The following is a 20660-nucleotide window of genomic DNA, read 5'->3' on the forward strand; positions in this document are numbered from 1 at the left end:
TACCACAGTAGTAAATAACTTCTTCCACCTCTGATCTCTCAGACGGTTATTACCATTTCTCTCTTTGCCACACAGAACACTCGCAGTTATCTCACTTGTCATTTCAAGAATAGGCTATGCCAACAACATTTACATTGGCATGCTTGTCTACCGTACCAAATAACCACAACAAATCAAAAAGGCATCATCAAGACTCCCTCTAAGACTCAACAGGAGAGAACACATCATGCCACTGCTAAGATCACTACACTGGCTACCAGTCAACCCTCTGCATTGTTCAAAGGGCAATTCACATTTAAGGAGTAGAATTCTTGCAAGATTACCAAACATACCCTGAGGTCTAGCAATGACATGCACCTTGAACCCAAATTTTTAAGAAAATGAAATATGGTTAATCAGCATTTTCAAACATCTCAACAAAACTCTGGAACCACAATTAAAAACTCACAATAGAGGAACACCTAACGTTCAGGAAAGCAGTAAAAACATGGCTGTTTAATATGCCAAACTAAACAGCAATCCATTGGCCATTGTCAAAGAGAGGCCAAACATACTAGACCACGGCACACTTAGTTTCATTTACCAAACAAGCTACCTGCATGATTGTGACTTAACCCAATGCCATGCTTTCAAAGTTCCATGGACCAGAAGCAGTATACAGTTTGAACTAGGCCTCTGTTTGCCATAACAATGGGCCACTGTTACGGAAATTCCATGGACCTGCTGGCTTGGCACTGTTTTTGTGTAGCATATGCATTTTTCACAGCTGCTTTTGTATGCATTTTGCACTTAAAAAGTCCAGAGGAATTTTGGTCTTTTAGAGTACCTAAAAGGGCACTGTACATGACATTCAAAGTACTTGTGTAGTGCTAGGTGCTGTAAACATTGGGCCATGGCTTTGGTATTGGGTCATACCACAAGGACTTTCTTTTTATGCGCAGGTGTTGAGCTGGGGAGGTTTCGAAGCACATACAATGTTTGTTTGCTGGGTTGTAGGAGTTCTTGATCATGCCGGAGCCTCTTTGTTTATGTAGGGGGCATTTTGATGTAGCAATTTGGCATTTCTTATGATGTGTGAGGGTCTAGGAGTAGGAGAGGGACACAAAGGTTGCCTGTTGATTGGCAAACACTTTTATTGACAACAAAAATGTGGGGATTGAGGAAATCCGAACTAGGCCTATCGCTAAGAGGGGTGTCCCTGCCTCAACAAAACTAAATAATGAAACTGTCTGTGTCAGAATGTGCAAAGTAAAGTTTGCCTTCCTGTGTCCAAATCCTAACCTATCCCTCAGAAGCTAAACCTAATTTAATGTGACATGGGAATGTCTTTTGGCTACTGGCTTGCAGCCCAGCTTTGCAATACAAACATATGTTGCAAAAGGTGTAGAAAAGAAAACCAATGTTCCACAATCCTCAAGGGGTTGCTTCACTTTCCCCAGAGTCTTTCCAAAATGATCTGCAGCTCTGCTTTACAGTTCAAAACCAAAATGTTCCAACAAGTATCAGTGTCTTTAACATTCAAGACACGTTTTATCTTTACTTGATGACCCTGACTTCCAGGTCTTGCAATAACAAAGAATGGCCTGGACACCTTTGCCAAGCATGGTTGAGGGCTACAGACCCTATTCTTAGTACCCCTCCTCTTGGGATGCTCTCCTGCCAAGTTGTGTATTCAACATTCCTGGATTCACAGTTCTCTCTATCTGTATTTACATTCACCCAAGACCTTGGTTAACTCTCCTGCCAAGGTTCCTGAGTGTCACTTGTACACACAAGCTCTATTCCTCTGACTCACAATTTGGGGTATACTTCCCCAGGCTCGGTCCCAAAACCCCTTCATGTGGTTGTTCACAATATTCTCTTTATCTGTTCTCTTTTGGTTCCACAGCCTTGGTTTACTCTCCTGGTAGAGTCTGTGAATGTTACTCCTATATGTAAAGTTCATATTGCCCTCTCTTCCTGTTCGGGTATGCTTTCCTTATGTGGGTCCCAGACTCCCTTCACTTGATGGTTCACAACTTTCTCTTGGCCTGACCTTCCTTCAACCCACATATGTGGTTTACTCTTCTGCCAAGATCTGTGAGCACCTCTTATATTTGTAAACTTTGCATCCCCCTTTGTTACTGTTAGGGGTATGACTTCATTATGTGGGTCCCAGACCCCCTTCACTTGATTACTCTGTCTCAATGAATATTGCCATTCTGCCTTACTTCTGGTCCCCCTGTACTCTATGGGTCTCCATAACCCAGTGGTTTGCGACTCTTGTATCTGGAGGGTCTTGGCCATCATGTTCAAGCTGTTTGCGGGTCTCCCAAGAGCTTTGGCAGATCTCCTGGCTTCTTGGGACCTTCTCTGGTCTTCCACGTCCCTTCTCTACAGCTGTCCAGCAGTCTGACTGACGGCAGCTTCAGTTACTGGCAGGCGCCTTGCCTTGCCTCCAGTCTGCCTTCTGCATCGCGGACCTCCAGGACACAGTCTGCCATTCTGCACTCGGGATCCATGCAGGCTGTGCCGTGTTCTCGGTCCGGATTGGACCGAGGTTGTAGACACCATTGTTCTCTTCTCTGTGCAGTTTTATATGACAGCTGGCCAATTGGAGCGTCTAGAAAACTAGAACGCGTGTGCTGGTTCTGGTGAGTGATCATCATTCCTCATTTCCTCTTCCTCGTCCCAGTTGTTCTCACTTGGGATATGTTAGTACAGCACATTGAAGTAACAGGTAATGGGGAATTGGAGGGGTCTTGAGGGAAGGTGGTAGGTTTAAGGGGATACTGTGCTCTCCCGAAGTAGTCATTACTCTCAATGTGGTCCTCCCTGCCCATGAGATCCTCCCGTTGAGTGCCACCCCCAAGGAGACTATCTGGTAGCACCCCACCACCCTTGCCTCATGGAAAGGGGCTTCCCCATCTAAAGCAGTGACAATACCTTGGGATTCATCACAGATGGGAGAAGCATGTCCGAATAGCACTGCATGGCAATATCAAATGGCATGGCACACAACTGCTGCTGCCAACAAATATGCCTCATTGCCTGTGCTGAGATTCAGTTCTGGTAATGGCATACACTGTGTTAGGCAGAATTATATGCAGCACCCTTTGGGAACACCACACACAAGAAGGTCTACAAGTGGCAGCACAAATTCACCTTTGGTACAAGCCTGTACTACACAGTAAAAGTGGTAGCAATGGCTAAGCAGCCAGACTTATCTTAAGAGCAAGTGAGCAGTATCAATAGTTACACAAAGGACAGCAATTACTATGAATCAGGCAAACACTAACTCAAGGTTTCTGAGCAAAAGAATATGTATTATTTACACATCAGTTATATAACATTTCACTAGAGCAAAGCAGTTCAAAAATCACACTCTTAATACACCACACCACTCCCAATAGTTTCCAGACAAGTTAAGCTCACAAAATGAAGTGGGAGCAAAATGTAATTCAAAAGGGAGGGAAAGACAAAGTTAGGCAGAAATTGAGCAGCATCAACAGGTAAGTAAGCAGGGCAATCCAGAAAGAGGAACTACAGTGATAGAATCAAATCAAATAGGCTTAGGGCCAACGTCAATAGGACAAAAGTATTTTGCTCAAGATCACCCAGTTCAGGGTAGTTCGCCGTTAAGTCTTTGCCAAGAGTTCAGGACGAAGTTGGTCGGCAGAAAAGTTAGTTTAAAGAGTAGAGAAGGACAAGCCTCGGATTGGAGAAAGATTTCACACACTTTCACCGTGGCTGAACGAAACGAACAACCGCATAGGCACAGTACCTTTCAATGGAGAAGAAGCTATAGCTGAGGCAGACGTTCCTGGTAGTTCCTGCAGGCTCACAGTTCCTGAAGCGACTGTCGGACAGACACGAAGTAGGAAGACTGGAGGATCCTGCACTACCCAGGGAAGAAACCAGCAGCAGAGCAAAGCAACAAATAAAAGGTTCGCTCTTTAAAACCCAAGCAGGGTCCGACCTTCCTGGTTATCCGGCCCACTGTAGCTGAGTACAGCGAAATCGACCAGAGGAGGGAGTCCTGGCTTGCAGTTTGGGCGAACTGGTTGGTCCCACCAGCTCAGGGGAAAAAAGTTCCTGGAGGATCTGCTCTGTTGTTGTAGTTCGAAGATTCAGACCTGCAGCAGGGCTTCACCAGGTGGTTCAGTCGTGGTAGGGGTCCTCTTCCATCAGCTCCTCATCGGCTATTTCGTTCCAGTGACGACTCTGCCTTTCCAGACCCAGAGACCGGCTTTTTATGCAGTTTTCCCCCATTCACACAGCCTTGCTGTCAATCACACAGCAGGGTGGCTGTCCCGCCGGGACAGTCACGACAGCCAACCATGTCACAGTGTGACATGGGTCTCCAAGGAGACCCTGTGCAGAGAGCCCTAAACCCCTCCCTCACATCCTGTTCCCCCCAGACATAGAGGCGTAGAAGCCAGTGAAAAGACGGTGAACAAAGGAACCAAACCTGGTTTGACGTGCAGAGAAAAACACGAGAAAGACATTTTTTAAACCCAGCCGGAACAATATTAAAAACAATATGGTCAAGCGGGTTTAAGTTCGAGGCTACCAAGATTGCCTAAAACAATACCAGGGTTATTTAAGATAACCGCTGTAGGAAAAATAGGGTAGTTACCACTGCCACCAGCCAAGTCTTAATGAAAAAGGAGCAAACAAGGCTCCAAGAGAAACAGACAAACAGGGATAAGTATTAACCCTTTCCAGTACTCCATAGCAGATGCTGTGTACTGGGTCTGTGGTTTTAAAAGACTAATAACGTCAATGGCAACTTTACATGTTCTGTGAGACAGTAGTCAGTCCCAGAAAATGGAGTCTGAGTTGGGAAGTCTAAAATATAACCCTGTGTCACTGCACTGAAGGTACTGTGTAACACACAATAAAAAGATGATGCCTGTGGAGTAGGTGAGGCTCCACAGTCTATGAACACAAAAATGTTAAACACTCACAGTAAAACACATGTAAGAGTGGGAAAAAGGGCTCACACTCTTACCAGGTGAAAACAATAAATCCTAGAAATCCAGCAAAGCTGCTGAGGGGCTCAGTAGGTAAGGGAAATTAGCCATTCTTGAGAATTTTCCCTAACACACTGTACAAAATATGTTGTTACTAGAATAAGAGAGTGCACACATCATGTCAATTCCACTTCAAAGCTCTGTGAGGGAAAAAAGTGAGAAAGAGGGGACAGTGATGGAGCCAAGTTGAATGGAGGGCTTTCACCCCCTCATCCCCATAGTCTCTTCTCCATGCATGCTGCACTCCCCTGCCTCTTGCAGGGCTGGCACCCAGATAATGAGCACTTCAATTAAAACAAATAAAAATAATGCACACAGAATTGAGGTGTGAATGGTGCCGGCAGTGTCACACGCTGTCCTACTGCCTGGAAGGCAAAAGCAGCAACAAATGTTCCAATCCTTATGGCGCACTGCCCATGCTGTCCATTCACTCATGCTTCCCTAGCAGGTGCGATGACCGCTTGTAAACGTAAGCTAATTTGTACAAAAAAGTGTTTGTATGCTTGTTTGAAAGTATTGGTGTGTATGCATGCTTGAATGTAATAGCGTATGCGTGTGTATTTGTGTACACACCCGTACAGTGCCCTGACCCAGTCAGGGGGATACACTCCACTCAACCTGGGGCAGGAGGCCTACCAGGGTCAGTCCTGCCCCAGAGGCGGGGTGACAGAATTGGGAGGGCTTCAGTATCGCTCGCTTTGTATGGGCCTAGTTACAAGTGGAAAGTACCAATGTCAGTCGGCCAATTCCTGCCATACCACATGCTGGCCATAACTCTCTCTTTTCCTTTTCAGATCTCAAACCACTAGACACCCCTACCGCGAATGATGAGTTATGCGACCCACAAGAGAGAAATGTGGAAAGGAATCCAGAGTCTGCCGAAAATATCTTACCTTGCACCAGCAAACCAGTCACTTAACCATGGCAGAATAATAACTAAACCAACAGTGATTCCGCTTTTGTGCATCCATCACAGAACAACAAGGGGGCGGCTTAAAACACATTTAATAACATTGCACTGGTGTAATCCAGCCCTGGGGAAACGTCAGGTGTAGATTGGTCCATATGAACAGGTGAGCACTCCAGCAAATGGAAAGGGGGGAAGGGGGACGAATTACCCAAAGGGTGCTATAAAAATGAGTGAAAAACATTGTTCAGTGTAGTCTGTCTGGTGAGGTCCGGTGGAGAGGAAGCAGACCAAGAGACCAGGCAGAAGAAGGATGGTGGAGTGGAGCATGAAGGATACTGAGAACAGGTTTATTAAAGTTGAGGTATTGGCTTTGGTGCATGTGTGTAAGAATGTGTGTATGGTGAGTGAGGGTTAGTGTAAGAGTAGGAGAATAGGTGGGTGAGAGTGAGCATTGCGTATGCAAGAGTGAAAGGGATGATTGAAAGTGAGATTAGAAGGAAGAGGAGAGTGGGGAGCAGAGGGGAGTGGATATGAGAATCTGGTATGGAGGGCAGTGGATAGGAGATGTGGAGTAGAGGGGAGAGGAGAGTGGATAGTAGAAAGTAGAGGGAAGAGGAGAGTGGAGAGTAAAGGTGAGAGGAGCAGAGTGTGGAGAGTTGAAGGGAAAGGAAAGGAGACTAGAGAAGAAAGTAGAGTAGTAGGGAGAGATGACCAGAGTGAGAAAGGTAGAGCACAAGACAAAGGGAAAGTGGAAGGGAGTTGTGTCATTCTCAGAGGGGCAGATGAAGGAAACAGAGAGGGAGAGAGAGAGTAGAGAGTTTCTGGAAGAAGGAGTGACACTGGGGAAGTGAAGGAGAAAACGTCTGGGAGGGAATGCAAAGATGTCAAATGTGGTGAATACTTGAAACTGAGCATTTGAGAAGGCACCACATCCCATTGTGAGAACCATACATCACTGGCTAGATGAAACCCAGAGGGATTGAGAAAAAGAAGGCTGGGGCATTTGGGCTATCACTTTAGTCAGTATTTCAGACAGTAGGGGATACTGATCTCTAGTTACCAACCCAAGTGGATAGGAAAGTCTAAGCTAGGGTGGTGGGAAGCCCATAGGAGATGAGAGAAGGATGACCTTTAGTGTGTCCCACTGTCCTCACATTCCATCAAGCTTCAGCCAAATTTGGATTCTGGAAAATAAAAACCCTTGGATTATCTTCTGGAGTATTGGTATTCTTTTGGCATCCATGAACATATGCATGCATTTTGAATGTGTTTGAATGAGTGCATGCCTCAGTGTGTGCGTGCGTGCTTGCATGTATGTCTCCCCAATGGATCCTTTCTTTGTTCCACTGCTGTGGGTTCTGTTCAGAACGATGTGTATCTCACCAAATGCACCCATAAACTATTATTGGACTAGATTGTGGCTGGGGCTTCATGAAAGTCATTTACACTGACAATATTGGCATATATTGCGGTAGCGAAAAATCCATCGTAGCGAGTTCTTTGAAAATCAACCCCCTTTTGATGTGGTTAATTGCAGTGGATTATGTACCTTTCCACCTTTAATCCTCCCGTGCACAGCCATTCCCCTGAATCTATTGCGTTTTGGGAAAAGGGTACTAGAGGAGGTTGGCAGACTAGAAAATATGGAGAGGGAGACCCACTCTAACTTCAGCAAGTGTCAAAGGGATTTTATGCTTAAACTAGCCAGGAGTCATGAGGTGATCATACGACAGGCAGATAAGGGTGGTTCCATTGTTCTACTAAACTGCACAGATTATATCAAGGAGTGCAACAAACTTCTATCAGATGGAAAAGGTACTGTGTGTTAAATGACAATCTCATAGAAGCTATGGTCCGGGCCGTTAGAGACAAGGTGACACGAGCGTTAGATCACTGGATGATTGGGAAACAAGAAGCAGAATATTTGATGAGAGAAAAAGAAGAGTCCCAGTGTTTTATATATTGGCCAAAAATCCATAAGAATCCATTGAGCCCACCGGGCCGTCCATTTGTTTCAGGAGTGAGTTCTATTTTGGAAGCCTTATACAAATCTGCTGATTATTATTTGAGACCTTTTGTACAACAGATGACGAGTTACCTGAGAGATACAACTGACGTTATTAACAAGATTGATGGTCTAGCTTTCACTCCAGGTACCCATTCACTGATATGTTTGAACATTCAGTCCCTTTATACTATGATCCCCCAGAAAGCCACATTAGAGGTGATTGAAGAGCTATTAATGGGTCGTAATGATGATCATCCTGTGAGAAATGGCTTCATTTTATGGTGCACTGAGTTTGCACTCAGTAGAAACTTTTTTAAATTTCAGGGTGTTTTCTACCAACAAGTGGAAGGGACCTCTTTGGGTGAAGCAATGGCCCCAAATTTGGCCAACGTATATGTTAAAATGTTCAAAAAACAACAGTGTATGCTGATAATAATCCCTTTAAATCTCACCTCAAACAATGGCTTAGATCTATTGATGATATCTTCATTGTGTGGAAGGATAAGAGAGGAACAGAGAGCTTTATGGTGTGGCTCAATCAACAAAATGCCTTTCTAAAATTCACCAGAGGAATAAAAGAACTTGAAAAAAATGTACTGGATATAACAATTTTCCATCAGGGAGGAAGTTTATGGTTTAAGCCTTACGGCAAGTTGATGGATAGAAATGCTCTGTTGCATTTCTCTAGCCACCATGATAAACATATCAAAACCAATTTACCATTTGGTCTATTGTTGAGATTAAAGTGAAATAGTAGCATGAAGGAACATTATGAGAACATTTCCAACACATTGAAAAAAAAGTTACTGGGGAGAGTGTACCCCAGAACATTGGTTACAGAGTCGGCAAAACAGGCTTATAACAACAAACGAGAAGCGCTCCTTGAAAAAGCGCCATAGAGAATAAGAAAAAAGACAGGGTCAGTGTTTGTTAATACCTGTTCAAACTTGGCTTACAAAATTCAAACAGTGATTGCTAAAAGTTGGAGAAAAATCTACAACAATGGTAAGCCAGCCCCGTTGGTAACGTATAAGAGAAGCCAGAACTTGAGGAACATTCTAGTCAGGAATGACATAACAAAAAAACATCAGGGGTTGCTTAGACGGATAACACTGTGGGGTACGGCTCCTGTGATGGGCCATTTTCCATGTGGCCAATGTGTAATGTGCAAATACACAATGAAAACAAGTGAAGTAGACATTGGTCTACAGGCTAAATGGTATTTAAAAGAATTGAGTAACTGCAATAGTGAAAATGTCGTGTACATGATCACATGCCCATGTGGGCTACACTATATAGGAATGACAAACCAAAAGTGTAAGACCAGACTTATCAAGCACTGCAGCTGTATCAAAGGCAAAATTATACAGGCACCCATGGTGGAACATTTTGTTGAAAAGGGTCATAGCCATGAGGATTTTACATGGGTCATCCCTAAGAAGATCCATGGTGCCGAAAAGGAAGAATTTAATTGCAAACTTCTCACTTTTGAACAAAAAATTATTTTTAGAACTCAGAGTTATGTGCTCGGGCTAAATGAAGAGATTGAGTGGCACAATGTCAATTCCACGTAGATTGATCAAGCGGTTCTCTGCTCTTATGGCCAAGCTATCATCTGGGGTGCTCAATGTGTTGCTGGACAATGCTTGATAAATGTGGGGGGTTCCATATGTATTGTACCCGGCAATATAAAAGTGTACTTAATTCATCTGTGGGCCTCAGACAGGGAGTGTTGGTACTGTGTCCATTGTAGCTCAAAGTCTTGTAGAACATTTTTTTATTTTGAACTGAACATGGCTATAGATGTATTGGATACTAGAATGTAGCATTCATTAATTGACTACAAGGTATTGGATTCTAGCAATAGAGTATGAACATTAAATACCAGAATACACCTAATATGTTATGTGAAATAGACTGTTAGATCTGTACTCTGAATTACAATCACATTTTTGCCACACACGGTGCAACTGTAACGAGTTGGAAATGTATGCTGGTCACTAAGAATGTTCCAGAATACTCCTTCGTATTTGCAATGAATATGGTTTGCATTGGTATGAGGTATTGCAATAAATTGATGAGGGATGAATGGATGCCCTTTAATTTCGGTACGACTTGGTAATGTAATTACCCTATGCCAAATAGGCAGTATAAGATGGCCGCCATGCGTTACAGGGAGTGCTTGAATGTAATGTGGTGAAGTAGTCCGTCATTTCTGTTTACACGGAGGTCAGACCTGTGTAAAATAAGCCCTGCGCTGTGTACAAGGTGTAAATGCCGTAGTACATTCTATCCTGGTGAGGTGCACTTGGTGTGTGTTCAGTTGAGTTAGACGTTGGAGGTCATGATGAAATTTGTCTCCTACTGAACATGAGTGTGGAATTTTCTTCAAAACATGGGTGTTTACTTTGCATAAAGAGCAGGTACCCTTTCAAGTTATGTTTGTGGTTCCACAAACTCCACAAACTCACACCAGATGGAATATATATGGTTCGATTGTTGGTGTATATATATATATATATATATGAATTAATATCTGAAATTAATTGATTGGTGACGTTTGATTTTTTCTCTCTTCCTTTTTTATTTCCTTGATTATATGTATGTGGGGATAATTTTTTCAGAAAGTACCCTTGATGTGAACTACACCCAAGATACAAGAATCAGAAACCCATTAAAGATTGACAGAGGACAGCCCCTGATGAATGTCCATCCTATTTGGTGTTAGGGACAGAAGCATGTTCGGCTTTATAAATGTGGATACATAATTGGATCAATGTTCAATTACTTGTTTGTCCTATTGTGTCTTTGTATGATGTTGTAAACTCTGTTGTGTTAGTAATGTGTAGATGTTTCTGATGCTCTGATTTTTGTTGTTGTAATCTAGCTGGTGGGTGTTATTAGATAAATGTTTTTATAGTAATGTTTTAGATTTGCATTATGTTGAATTAAGATACATGAAAAACATATCGATATTGTGATTTTATGTATTCACTACTGAGTCCATTTTTTCAGGCCTGAACAGTAGAAAGGAAGATGAGTCAGTCACTATAAGGTTTCAAATTTGGTCATTCTTATCCATTATTTTTGCATATAAATATATATATTGTGGAAGCAGCATCATGAAAATGATTTTCAGTGACCACACTGGCATAGATTATGGATGCAGCTTCTTGGAAGTTTTTGACAGTGTATTAGCTAAACCGAGCTATGTGGTCCTCTTTTTAGGGGCCGTGTGGGTGAGGACTAAAACTATCACAATAAACAAAATCCCACAAAAAACCGCTTCCTTCCTATTAGGCTATGGGTTTGTATATAACAACTGGTCACTACACATACATGCTACCCATCCAATGTATGGGCAGACACACAAGACTTTTTAAAAAATAACACATATTTTAATGTCTATCACAGTCATAAAAAACTATAAAACACAAGTGATACATATAAAACTAACCCTAATGGTTCACACAAAAAACATCTGTTTCCCTGATTGTTTGAGTATGCATCTGAACATCAACTGTTAGATATTGTGCAATCAAAACACACTCTATGGACACACTATAATTGTATGTTCTTATCAAAGAAATCTCCTCTGCCTTGGGAGAAATATTTGGGAGAGATTTTTTTCTCCCAAGGCAGAGGAGATTTTTTTCTCCCAAGGCAGAGGAGATTTTGGGTAACATGGGTATCACTCTTCAGTCCCTGGCTTGGCTGACTTCTTTCCTCTCCGATTGACCCTCCCAGGTCCAAATTGGGTCCTTCCTCTCCTCTGTCGCTACCTGCGATGTTCCCCAGGGTTCTAACCTTTCTCCCTATCTGTTCAACCAATACCTGCCACTTCTTGCCCACCGCATTGCCGCTCTCTGCTATTTCAGTGCTATACGGATGACACGCAACTCATTTTCAGGCTCCCTTCTGCCACCTCTTCTCCTTCTCTCATCTCTGACTGTCTGTCTGCTATACAGGAGTGGTGTGCTGCCAATGATCTCTGCCTTAATGCCAGTAAGACCAAGATTCTCCTCATTGGCACACCTGCTCCCTCCTTTCCTGTCACTCTCTGGCCAGCCTCTCTTGTTCCTCTTCCTGCTCCCACCTATGAGGCTAAAAACCTCAGGGTCATCTTCGACTCCACACTCTCCTTCTCTCCTCACATCTCTGACGTCTCTAAGAAGTCACACTACCAGCTGCATCTCCTCAGAGGTATTCTTCCTTTCCTCTCCTTCCCCCAGAAGTTCACTGTCTCCAGAGCTCTGGTTCTCTCTAGGCTGGACTACTGCAACAGCCGCTTTCTAAATCTGCTTGCCTCTACTCTCCGCCCTCTGCAGCTCATCCAAAACAGAACTGCAAGACTTGTCCTTGGCCTCAAGCCCAGGGATCATATTTCTCCATGATGGAAATCTCTGCACTGGCTCCCAGTGGTGGCGAGGATTGTCCACAAGGCCTTCTGGGGCCAGGGGCCTTAATACCTTCAACTCTTTCTTCCTAAATATCTTCCTTCTCGAGTTCTTCGCTCATCCGCCTCCAACTCCCTCAGGGTCAATCGCTTCTCCAAGCAATGAGTTGGTGGTAGATCTCTTTCTTCTGCTGGGGCCTCCCTCTGGAACAGCTTCCCTGCCTCTCTGAATCTTGAGGTTCCTGAAGCACCCCAAGACCTTCCTCTTTGCTTCTGCTTTCTCTCCTCCTCTCCCCTGCTGATCTTCTCCTGGCCGAAACTGAAACTGCACTGGTTAGCTGGCTACCCTCTGAGCAATTGATTTAAGTTGCAATGCTGGCATATATCATGAACGCAGCTGCAGGAAAAGTATTTACATTGGCATTGCTGGCATATGTTGCGGACACAGGCATAATGAAAATGTTGTATAAATCTCCCCTGTACTGTTGATGACATGATATCTACTGGATGCATTACCATTGAAAATTATAAATTGAATGACTTTTTTACCAAAGCTTATTTTGTAAATTGCAGCCTTTGTTTTAAACACATTCTCAGTTGGAGAACCACCCTATATTATACTTCTCACTATGCTTGATCATTCTCACTAATTTTTGGGAGACATTAATGGCCCTCCACTTAAACTATTCACCTGAATATCCACTGCTCTTGAATCGTTTAAATTGCTAAATTGTCAGACATTCTTCAGGTTCTGAGCAGAGTTGCACAGGACCTTCTGTGGTGGACATGCGAGGACAATATTGTGAAGGGAGAAACTTTTTGGCAACCATGGCCGAAGATAACAATAGTGACCGACGCCTCACTCACGGGGTGGGGAGCCCATGCCAATGATCTGACAATCAGCGGTCGTTGGTCTCTATGGGAGTCCAAACTATACATCAATCTTTCGGAGCTGAGGGCAATCAGACTAGCACTGAAGGCCTTTCTGTCCTCTGTACAGCAAAATAATATGCTGATAATGACAGACAACACAGTGGTCATGTACTACCTCAACAAAAGAGGAGGCATAAGGTCACTACCACTGTGCAGCGAGGCAATGTAGCTCTGGTTCTAGGCAATTCGAGAAGGAATCTCACTGTCAGCGGTTCACAGAGAGGAGAACACAGCGGCAGACACTCTGCGCTCTGAGCAGGCAGAGCACAGTCTCCCACGAGTGGGAACTAGCTCAGGAAGTTCTTCATGAGATCTTCACCTCAAGTAGATCTGTCCGCGACCAGTACCAACCGGAAGTGCGAACAGTAGGGCTCCAGGGAATTTCCCCCAAGAGCAGCTTTAGGGGACGCTTTCGTAGTGGACTGGAAATTTCCACTTCTGTACGTGTTTCCTCCAGTCCCTGTCATTCCTCATATGATCAGGAGGTTGAGAAGGTTCGGAAAATCCATGATCCTAATTGCTCTGGATTGGGCCAGTAGGATGTGGTACCCAGACTTTCTGGACATGTCCATCTGCCCTCCAATGCATTGTCCACAAAGAGAGGACCTTTTCTCGCAATAGGAGGGCCGGGTTCTCCATCCAGAGGTCAAGAACCTGAACCTTCACGCATGGTTTCTAAGAGGTTGAGATATAAGGATCAGGACCTCCCAGATGACATAATGGAGATTTTGTTTCCGCCAGAAGGCCAGCAACTAAACCGTTGCCATTGGAAAAGGTTCTGCAACTGGTGCAGAGATAAGACTGTGGTCCCATGTCAATGTAATATACCTATGGTGCTGTCTTTCTAGCTACATTTGGCAAATCTGGGGCTCCATATTTGAACCATTAAGGGTTATTTGGCAGCGCTTTCAATTTTGAAGTGCTCCGTCTTACTTTAAAATTCCTTTAATTATACAATTTCTCAAGGGGCTAACCAATGTGTTTCTCCCAACTCCTTTTCAAGTCCCGGATTGGGATTTGAATCTTGTTATAAAATGTCATATGTGTGCTTCTTTTGAGCCTCTTCATTCGTGTCCATTAAAACTTCTGACATTTAAGATCATTTTACTGGTAGCTCTAACATCAGCCCGCAGGGTGAGCGAGTTGCAGGCGTTATCTTGTAAACCCTGTTTTACAACTTTTTACAACTTCGTTTCTACCTAAAATAGTCTCTGAATTCCATGTATCTGAAAAATTGCCCCCTCATCCTAGAAAGGAAAAGGAGAGGCTACATAGACTTGACCCAAGAAGAGCTCCGAGTTTCCATATTTCGCGAATGGAAAAGATTCGCCAAGATGATCAGCTCTTCATTGGATACATGGGTTATAAATTAGGACTAGCAGTAACACAACAGACCCTGTCCAGATGGATTATTCTGAGCTTTGGAGAATGCTACAGATTAGCTGGGAAGGACCCTCCAGAAGGCCTAAGGGCCTGTTCTACGAGGGGCGATGGCAACATCTTCTGCCCTACAAAAAGGGGTGCCGATAAGGGACGTCTGTGCAGCAGCCACTTGGACTACCATCCATACCTTTTGTAAAGCATTACTGTCTAGACTCATCTTCATCTCAGAAAGGAGGATTTGGGAAGGCAGTCCTTCATTCGGTTTGTGACTAATATTCATTCTGAAAAATGCGTACTCCTGCCTCCAAAACCAACACTGCTTTGGGTGTCTATCAAAGGATGAGGAATACGTTGGAGGACACAATCCTCTCCCAACCTATACTGCTGTAGAATTTCCAGATATTACACTTTACAATCTTTTAGTGTCTGATCCAGTATGTTGCTAAGCGGGTAATTCTGCAAAGGAAAACAGGGGATAAACAGAACTGAAGCCAACTGGTGTTGCGTGTGGTACCTATACTGGTGATGATGTTGACCTTTAGACAGAGGCCCTCGAGGGACCGGCCTCTGCCGTAAATATTTTCCAAATCAGCTAAAGCTGGAAAGGCTATATATCAAAAGATGAGGAATGCGTGGGTGGGACATCCTGTCGAAAGAAAGTTACCAGGTGTAAGTATTGTTCTTTAGTCTTCCGATGCTGCATCTGCAGCGCTACGTCTGCAGAAGGTGTACCTTTTCAGTGTTGACTACAATGACATAATCAACACTGAAGGCGGGCTCCTGTATCAGACATGGCGTTGCAGGATTGCAGAATGGTAAATTTTCCTTTTTTTACATTATTTTTCCTCAGCCTTTAGCACCCGCGTGTGATTACTCACGGGTGTTAAAAGCAATGTGGAGGAGAGCAAGGGAGGCACAGGACAGGCGATGGTCAGCAGTCAGTTAACTATGAAAACAGGCTCATACCATAGAAACCAGTCCCCATTCCAAGCTGCCTGACTGGTTGGAGCCCCCGCCCAGGGTGCTAACATTAAGTAATTGAATCAATTGTCTAAAATAACCATTCATATTTCTTCTTCAATGTATGGATGATGGTGTGATTAAGAAACATTAGTTGCCTATTTTGAATAAAAACATTAATGAGACAACAGCAGAAACGTTTTGTTTGCCTTTCTGTATTAAAGGTGCTTGTATTCATGTTAAGTATTGTGGGCAACTTCCCTAGCATTGTAAGTTAGGGGAACACTTTCATTCCTGGATTTATTATTTTATATAAAATAAAAACATTCAGATGAAAACCGTTTGTGTCTTGTCCCAGACTGCTGAATGGGATTGTTGCACTAGGAGTAGCATTATATTAGTGATAGTCATCAATGAAGTGAACCACTAAAGCTTACAAAGATGTATTCCACCAGAAGAACACACAATAAATTGCATGTTTCAAATGCATCAACCTGTCGTTGGTTTCTGTTCTTGTGTGTTAAAGGTGCTATTATTTAGCTCATTTCTTAACAAATGTGTGCATATCATATACATTGAAGGGAACTGCTGCTGATGCCGGTGTATCCGGTATTTTCATTGTGAATTAAAGCAAAGTGATAAATATCACACATTATGTTTCACAGGTATTACTTTGAGCTGTACTTTGAAGAATACTACTACTACTATTCTGGTTCTTATGATGTTCGGTTGACCAGCAGCAAGACTACGTACACTGACCAGCAGACGCCTGAGGCTGTGAACGAGGAGCAGCTACTTCAAATTTCCTCCACCGTGGTGCCAGAGATCCAGGTACTGTATGAAGGAAATACCTCAAAATAAAACGTTCTCTCTCATCCAGTAAAAATGTAAGTGTTAATGCGACTAATTTGCGTGTAGAGCAGCATGTTTGCAATGCTTTGCGGAAATCCAAATTGAGAAGCAGTTGTACAATTAAGAAGTTTAACAGTGACTTAAGGGCACACATTTTGGGTAAAAACAGTGAATAATGTGCAATAACACTGCAACATGCCTATTGTGTCTTCTTGTAGAGGCAGGAGGTTGCTAGCTTCCTCTCCGATTTACCAATAATACGTTTCTTTAATTATTTAGACATGAGGACAGCTCAAGCTGTCATACGCAAAGTCCTATCCTGGGGACACAACACGGCTATGAATGGCGGCTGCCATGTGCCAGGAGGGAGGATAGCTTAGGGGGCAAAGCCTTTCTTCTTGGAAAGAAGACAACGCTGTGTAACACAGGTTCGAATCCTCATCCCGTGCTTAGAAACCACTCGCTCAGTGTTATAAATGAACAATAACATTAAATAAAAAATGTCCTGGTTGGCACAACTCAAATCACATTGTCAGTAATACCGATGTTATGTAAGCGATATTCAATCAAAACTACAGCTAAGTCAATGCCTAGTCTGGGATGCTGAGGAAAACCCTTATTGATGTATTTTTATGTCCGGTTCAGTACTCTGGATGACAACCCTTGTATAACACCCCCCTCTCAGAATCCCCCTGACCCCACTGAGCCAAGAAGTAGGTTTGTTTTGCAAATTAAAAGGTTTATTTGAAAAATTAACAAGATATATATCACACTTTTGTAATAAATTAATAATTGATATCACACTTATGGATATAATGTTGATCAACAATGGGTAATCTGGCACTAGCACACTTCTTTACAATCAATGAGGAGTTAGTATAGAATGGATAAGGTAGCAAAAATACTTTTATGGTTTCAAGGGAAAAGCAATGAGGAATAAAATGGAGTACAGAAATAACTTGATATGATTTTAGCAAAAGATAAGATAATCACTTTTTCTCTGGCAATTCACCCCCCCTATGCAATGTAAGAAATGGAAGGAGAGCACACAGTCTTCAAGAATCCCAACAAAAATGCACTACGAAATGCAGTCCCCCCCTAGCAAGCTTAGAGAAAAACAGGTATGATTTTAAAACACAGGCAAGATACTTTGATGTGGTTGCAATTAAGTGAAAAATATGCTAAAAAGGCTTTTAATTCCCTATAGGGGTTCAGGGTAGTTGATAGATACTTTGAATCAGTTCAGGATCACTTTAGCAATGCTCTATGAATGATTGTCAGGTTGCACACGAATTTCAGCAAGCAAAGCAAGGACAAATATTTTTACACGTGGCTGAAATTGAGCAAAATGTCAAATTGCAGCAAATTTAGTCACGTGCGTCGAGCGCGATTACGGAGGCACTATAAGGAGTAGGAAGTCGGTTCTAGGTTCGTTGAAAAGCTTAGAATCTTAGCTGAAAAAGGCCTCGTCACGGATCTGGTCAACACATCCAGTAGCGGTTCTCAATGCTTGGCGGGTCAATCAGGCACCGGTTCTGCTCACAGTGATCCGGATCTCTGGTTCTGCTCACAGCGGTCTGGGTCTGGTCTGCGGTTCCGGCAAAAGTTCTTGGCAAAGAATTCAAACAGCTCGCCCGGCTGTTGAATAGTTTGGTTAGGTTTGCTGGAACCTGAAGGCCTGCTGAGAATACTTTTGCTTGCAGTGGGCCTTCTAGGTTCAACGTTCTGTAGTCTATGGGTCCCTGGTTCTGGTCTCTGTCTGGATGGAATGTCGGCCGTCAAAATGCTCCGCAGAAATGGAAAATGAATGTCTCCACCTGTCCCAGCAGTCTCATTTTATGTGTTTTGAAAATGGGTGTGTGCCTGGGCCTAGCTAGGCCTGCCCCTCTCTACTTGTCATTGGCCCGATTCTCCCCTCTCCCATGATTGGGGGAAGGAAATGGATTGTCATCATGATGAGGTCTGTTTATGGGTCAGAGGATCCTCCCCTGGTCAATTTGCACACAAATCTATTTCTGACCCAAATACATATTTATCAGATACACAAGTGGTTGACATTACATGTACATATTACAGATGAATTAAGACAGGTCTCTGTTCAAGCCCCATGTTCCTGCGAGCTGGGATTCAGAAATGACAACATTTTGCGCTTTTTGGTCGGTTTACCAATATCGGACATTTACCAAAAATTACACAAATGTGCGCAAGGAGTATGGACATTAATTGATGAAGTGTCAGATTTTTAACATGCAGACATTTGGAGTAAGACCCTATTTTCTGCTAGCAACCCCCCAGAATACACCACAGGGTCCTAACACCTCTTAAAACGTGCACAGAAAAATCACAAGAATAATGATATTACTTATATAATTCTGACAAGTCCGTACTATGAATTATCCATCTTTTTTAAAATTATGCTCTGGCCCAGATGGGTGTGGTTTAGGTTCCAAAGCACATGGGGGAAGCTTCTGTCTGTCCCCGCCTCCAACTCAGGTGGCTGCCAGAGGCACTTCTCCTCCCACTTCTCCCAAGAAGAAGCTATTTTACGGCCCCCCCAATATAGCATTTGCCTGAGCCCAGGACAGTGCATTGTTCTGTGTCTCTGCCCTCTGCAGGTGCCCCTTCCCTAATCTAATCAGAGAGGTGTCATCTCCTTTTGGTGGGGAAGCAGGAGGCAGCCAGGCCTGGGAATGCAGTTTGATCAAGTTTCAACTCCTGTCGGGGGTTGTTGCCGGGCAGAATTCACTCTCTTTAAGCCAGGCTTCACTCCTGTCAGAGTTTAGACCGCTAGCGCCAGCTTGTGTCCAAAGCCGGTACTGCACCCAGTTTTGGGAGTTGTCTTGAATTTAACAGGAGAATTTTGCTATTGTTTTGATGGGCATCCTTACAGTACAGTGGTGATGTGGAACCCCCCACAAGAAGGTTGAATCTTTGAGTGGTCTTCTGCCCATGTTTTTAGCAAATTCTTGACCTTAAGAAAATGAATTCCCAACAGCTCTGGGTTGCTTTTGGCAATCAGCATTGCCATTTGTAGCAGGGCTTGGATGCATGGGTAAAAACATCCCACAAGCCCCCCTTCTTGCGATGGCCATTCTGATCTTTCACTGATGGAACTTGCAAGATCTGGGATGTTCGCCTCTTCTTCTTCCGATTCGGGTGGATCGATCGGTTCTCCTCGCCGGTCATGATGGGAGTATTGGGCGGTAACCGGGCCCCTCGGATCCTTGCTCCCAGTCCCCGGGTTGTTCTCCTTGGCCAGTCTCCATGGTTTCATCTCTCCTAGGATGATAAAGCAAAAGCGGCAATACACATTCCTAGACATTTTTCCACCACTATTAATGGTGTGGCGAACATGTACATTTTATACATCCGAATGCATTTTGCAGTCTGATTTTAAAAACAATATATAACAGGGAACATTTGCATTACGTTACTATATTTTTGATATGTGGAATATTTTAGAGTTTGAACTGACTTACTCTGGAGCGGCCCCCTCTGGTATTGCAGAGGACTCCTCCAGTTGCTGCAGAGTGTGCCTGGGATGGCAACACTTCAGCTGATTAATATGGACCCACTTATCTTCCCCTTCTGCCAAATTGCCTTTGGGGATGCGGATCTTGTAAGCTACAGGGGAGATTTTGTCTATAATTTTAAAGGGTCCCTTCCATGTAGGCACACATTTTCACTGTTTGGCCTGGTTCCTTTGGAAATTGTATAGATAGACCCGGTCCCCCACCTCATATACTTTCCTGGTGGTTTTCAGGTCGTAGTGGGTTTTCATGCTATCAGCTGATCTTTCTAGATTCCGCTGAGCATACGCAAAAGCATGTTGGAGGTGTTTCCTCAAATTCTCCACATACTCATGAGTTGTTGAGGCATTTATCAATGTCTGCTCTTGGGTCCTGTAGAGCAAATGTTGAGGAAGCACCATCTTGCGTCCAGTCATCAACTCAAATGGTGACATTTTGGTTGCAGATGAAGGGGTAGATCTGATGGCCATTAGGACCAGAGGTAATAGGATATCCCAACTTGGCCTAGAATATGCCACAAACTTCTTTAAGATGCTCACAATGGTTTTGTTGTAGCGTTCTACTGCCCCAGAAGAAGCTGGTCGGTAAGCAATGTGTAGCTTTCTTTTGACCCCCAGTATCTCCCACATCTTAGTCATTACTTCGCTGGGGAAATGGCTACCTCTGTCTGACT

General features: G+C 43.5%; 1 protein-coding gene across 1 annotated transcript in view; it reads left to right on the forward strand.

The window, feature by feature from the left end:
* Positions 1 to 20660, forward strand: part of LOC138498459 (fibrocystin-L-like) — a 1772245-nt gene that overhangs the window by 553126 nt on the left and 1198459 nt on the right. Inside the window, exon 16 of the mRNA XM_069622209.1 lies at positions 16271 to 16436. Within this exon, the coding sequence (XP_069478310.1) occupies positions 16271 to 16436 (166 nt within the window). The remainder of the gene's footprint in view (positions 1 to 16270; positions 16437 to 20660) is intronic.

The sequence above is a fragment of the Ambystoma mexicanum genome, chromosome 5q, assembly GCF_040938575.1.
Source record: "Ambystoma mexicanum isolate Mex_15411 chromosome 5q, UKY_AmexF1_1, whole genome shotgun sequence".
NCBI classification, from domain to species: Eukaryota; Metazoa; Chordata; class Amphibia; order Caudata; family Ambystomatidae; genus Ambystoma; species Ambystoma mexicanum.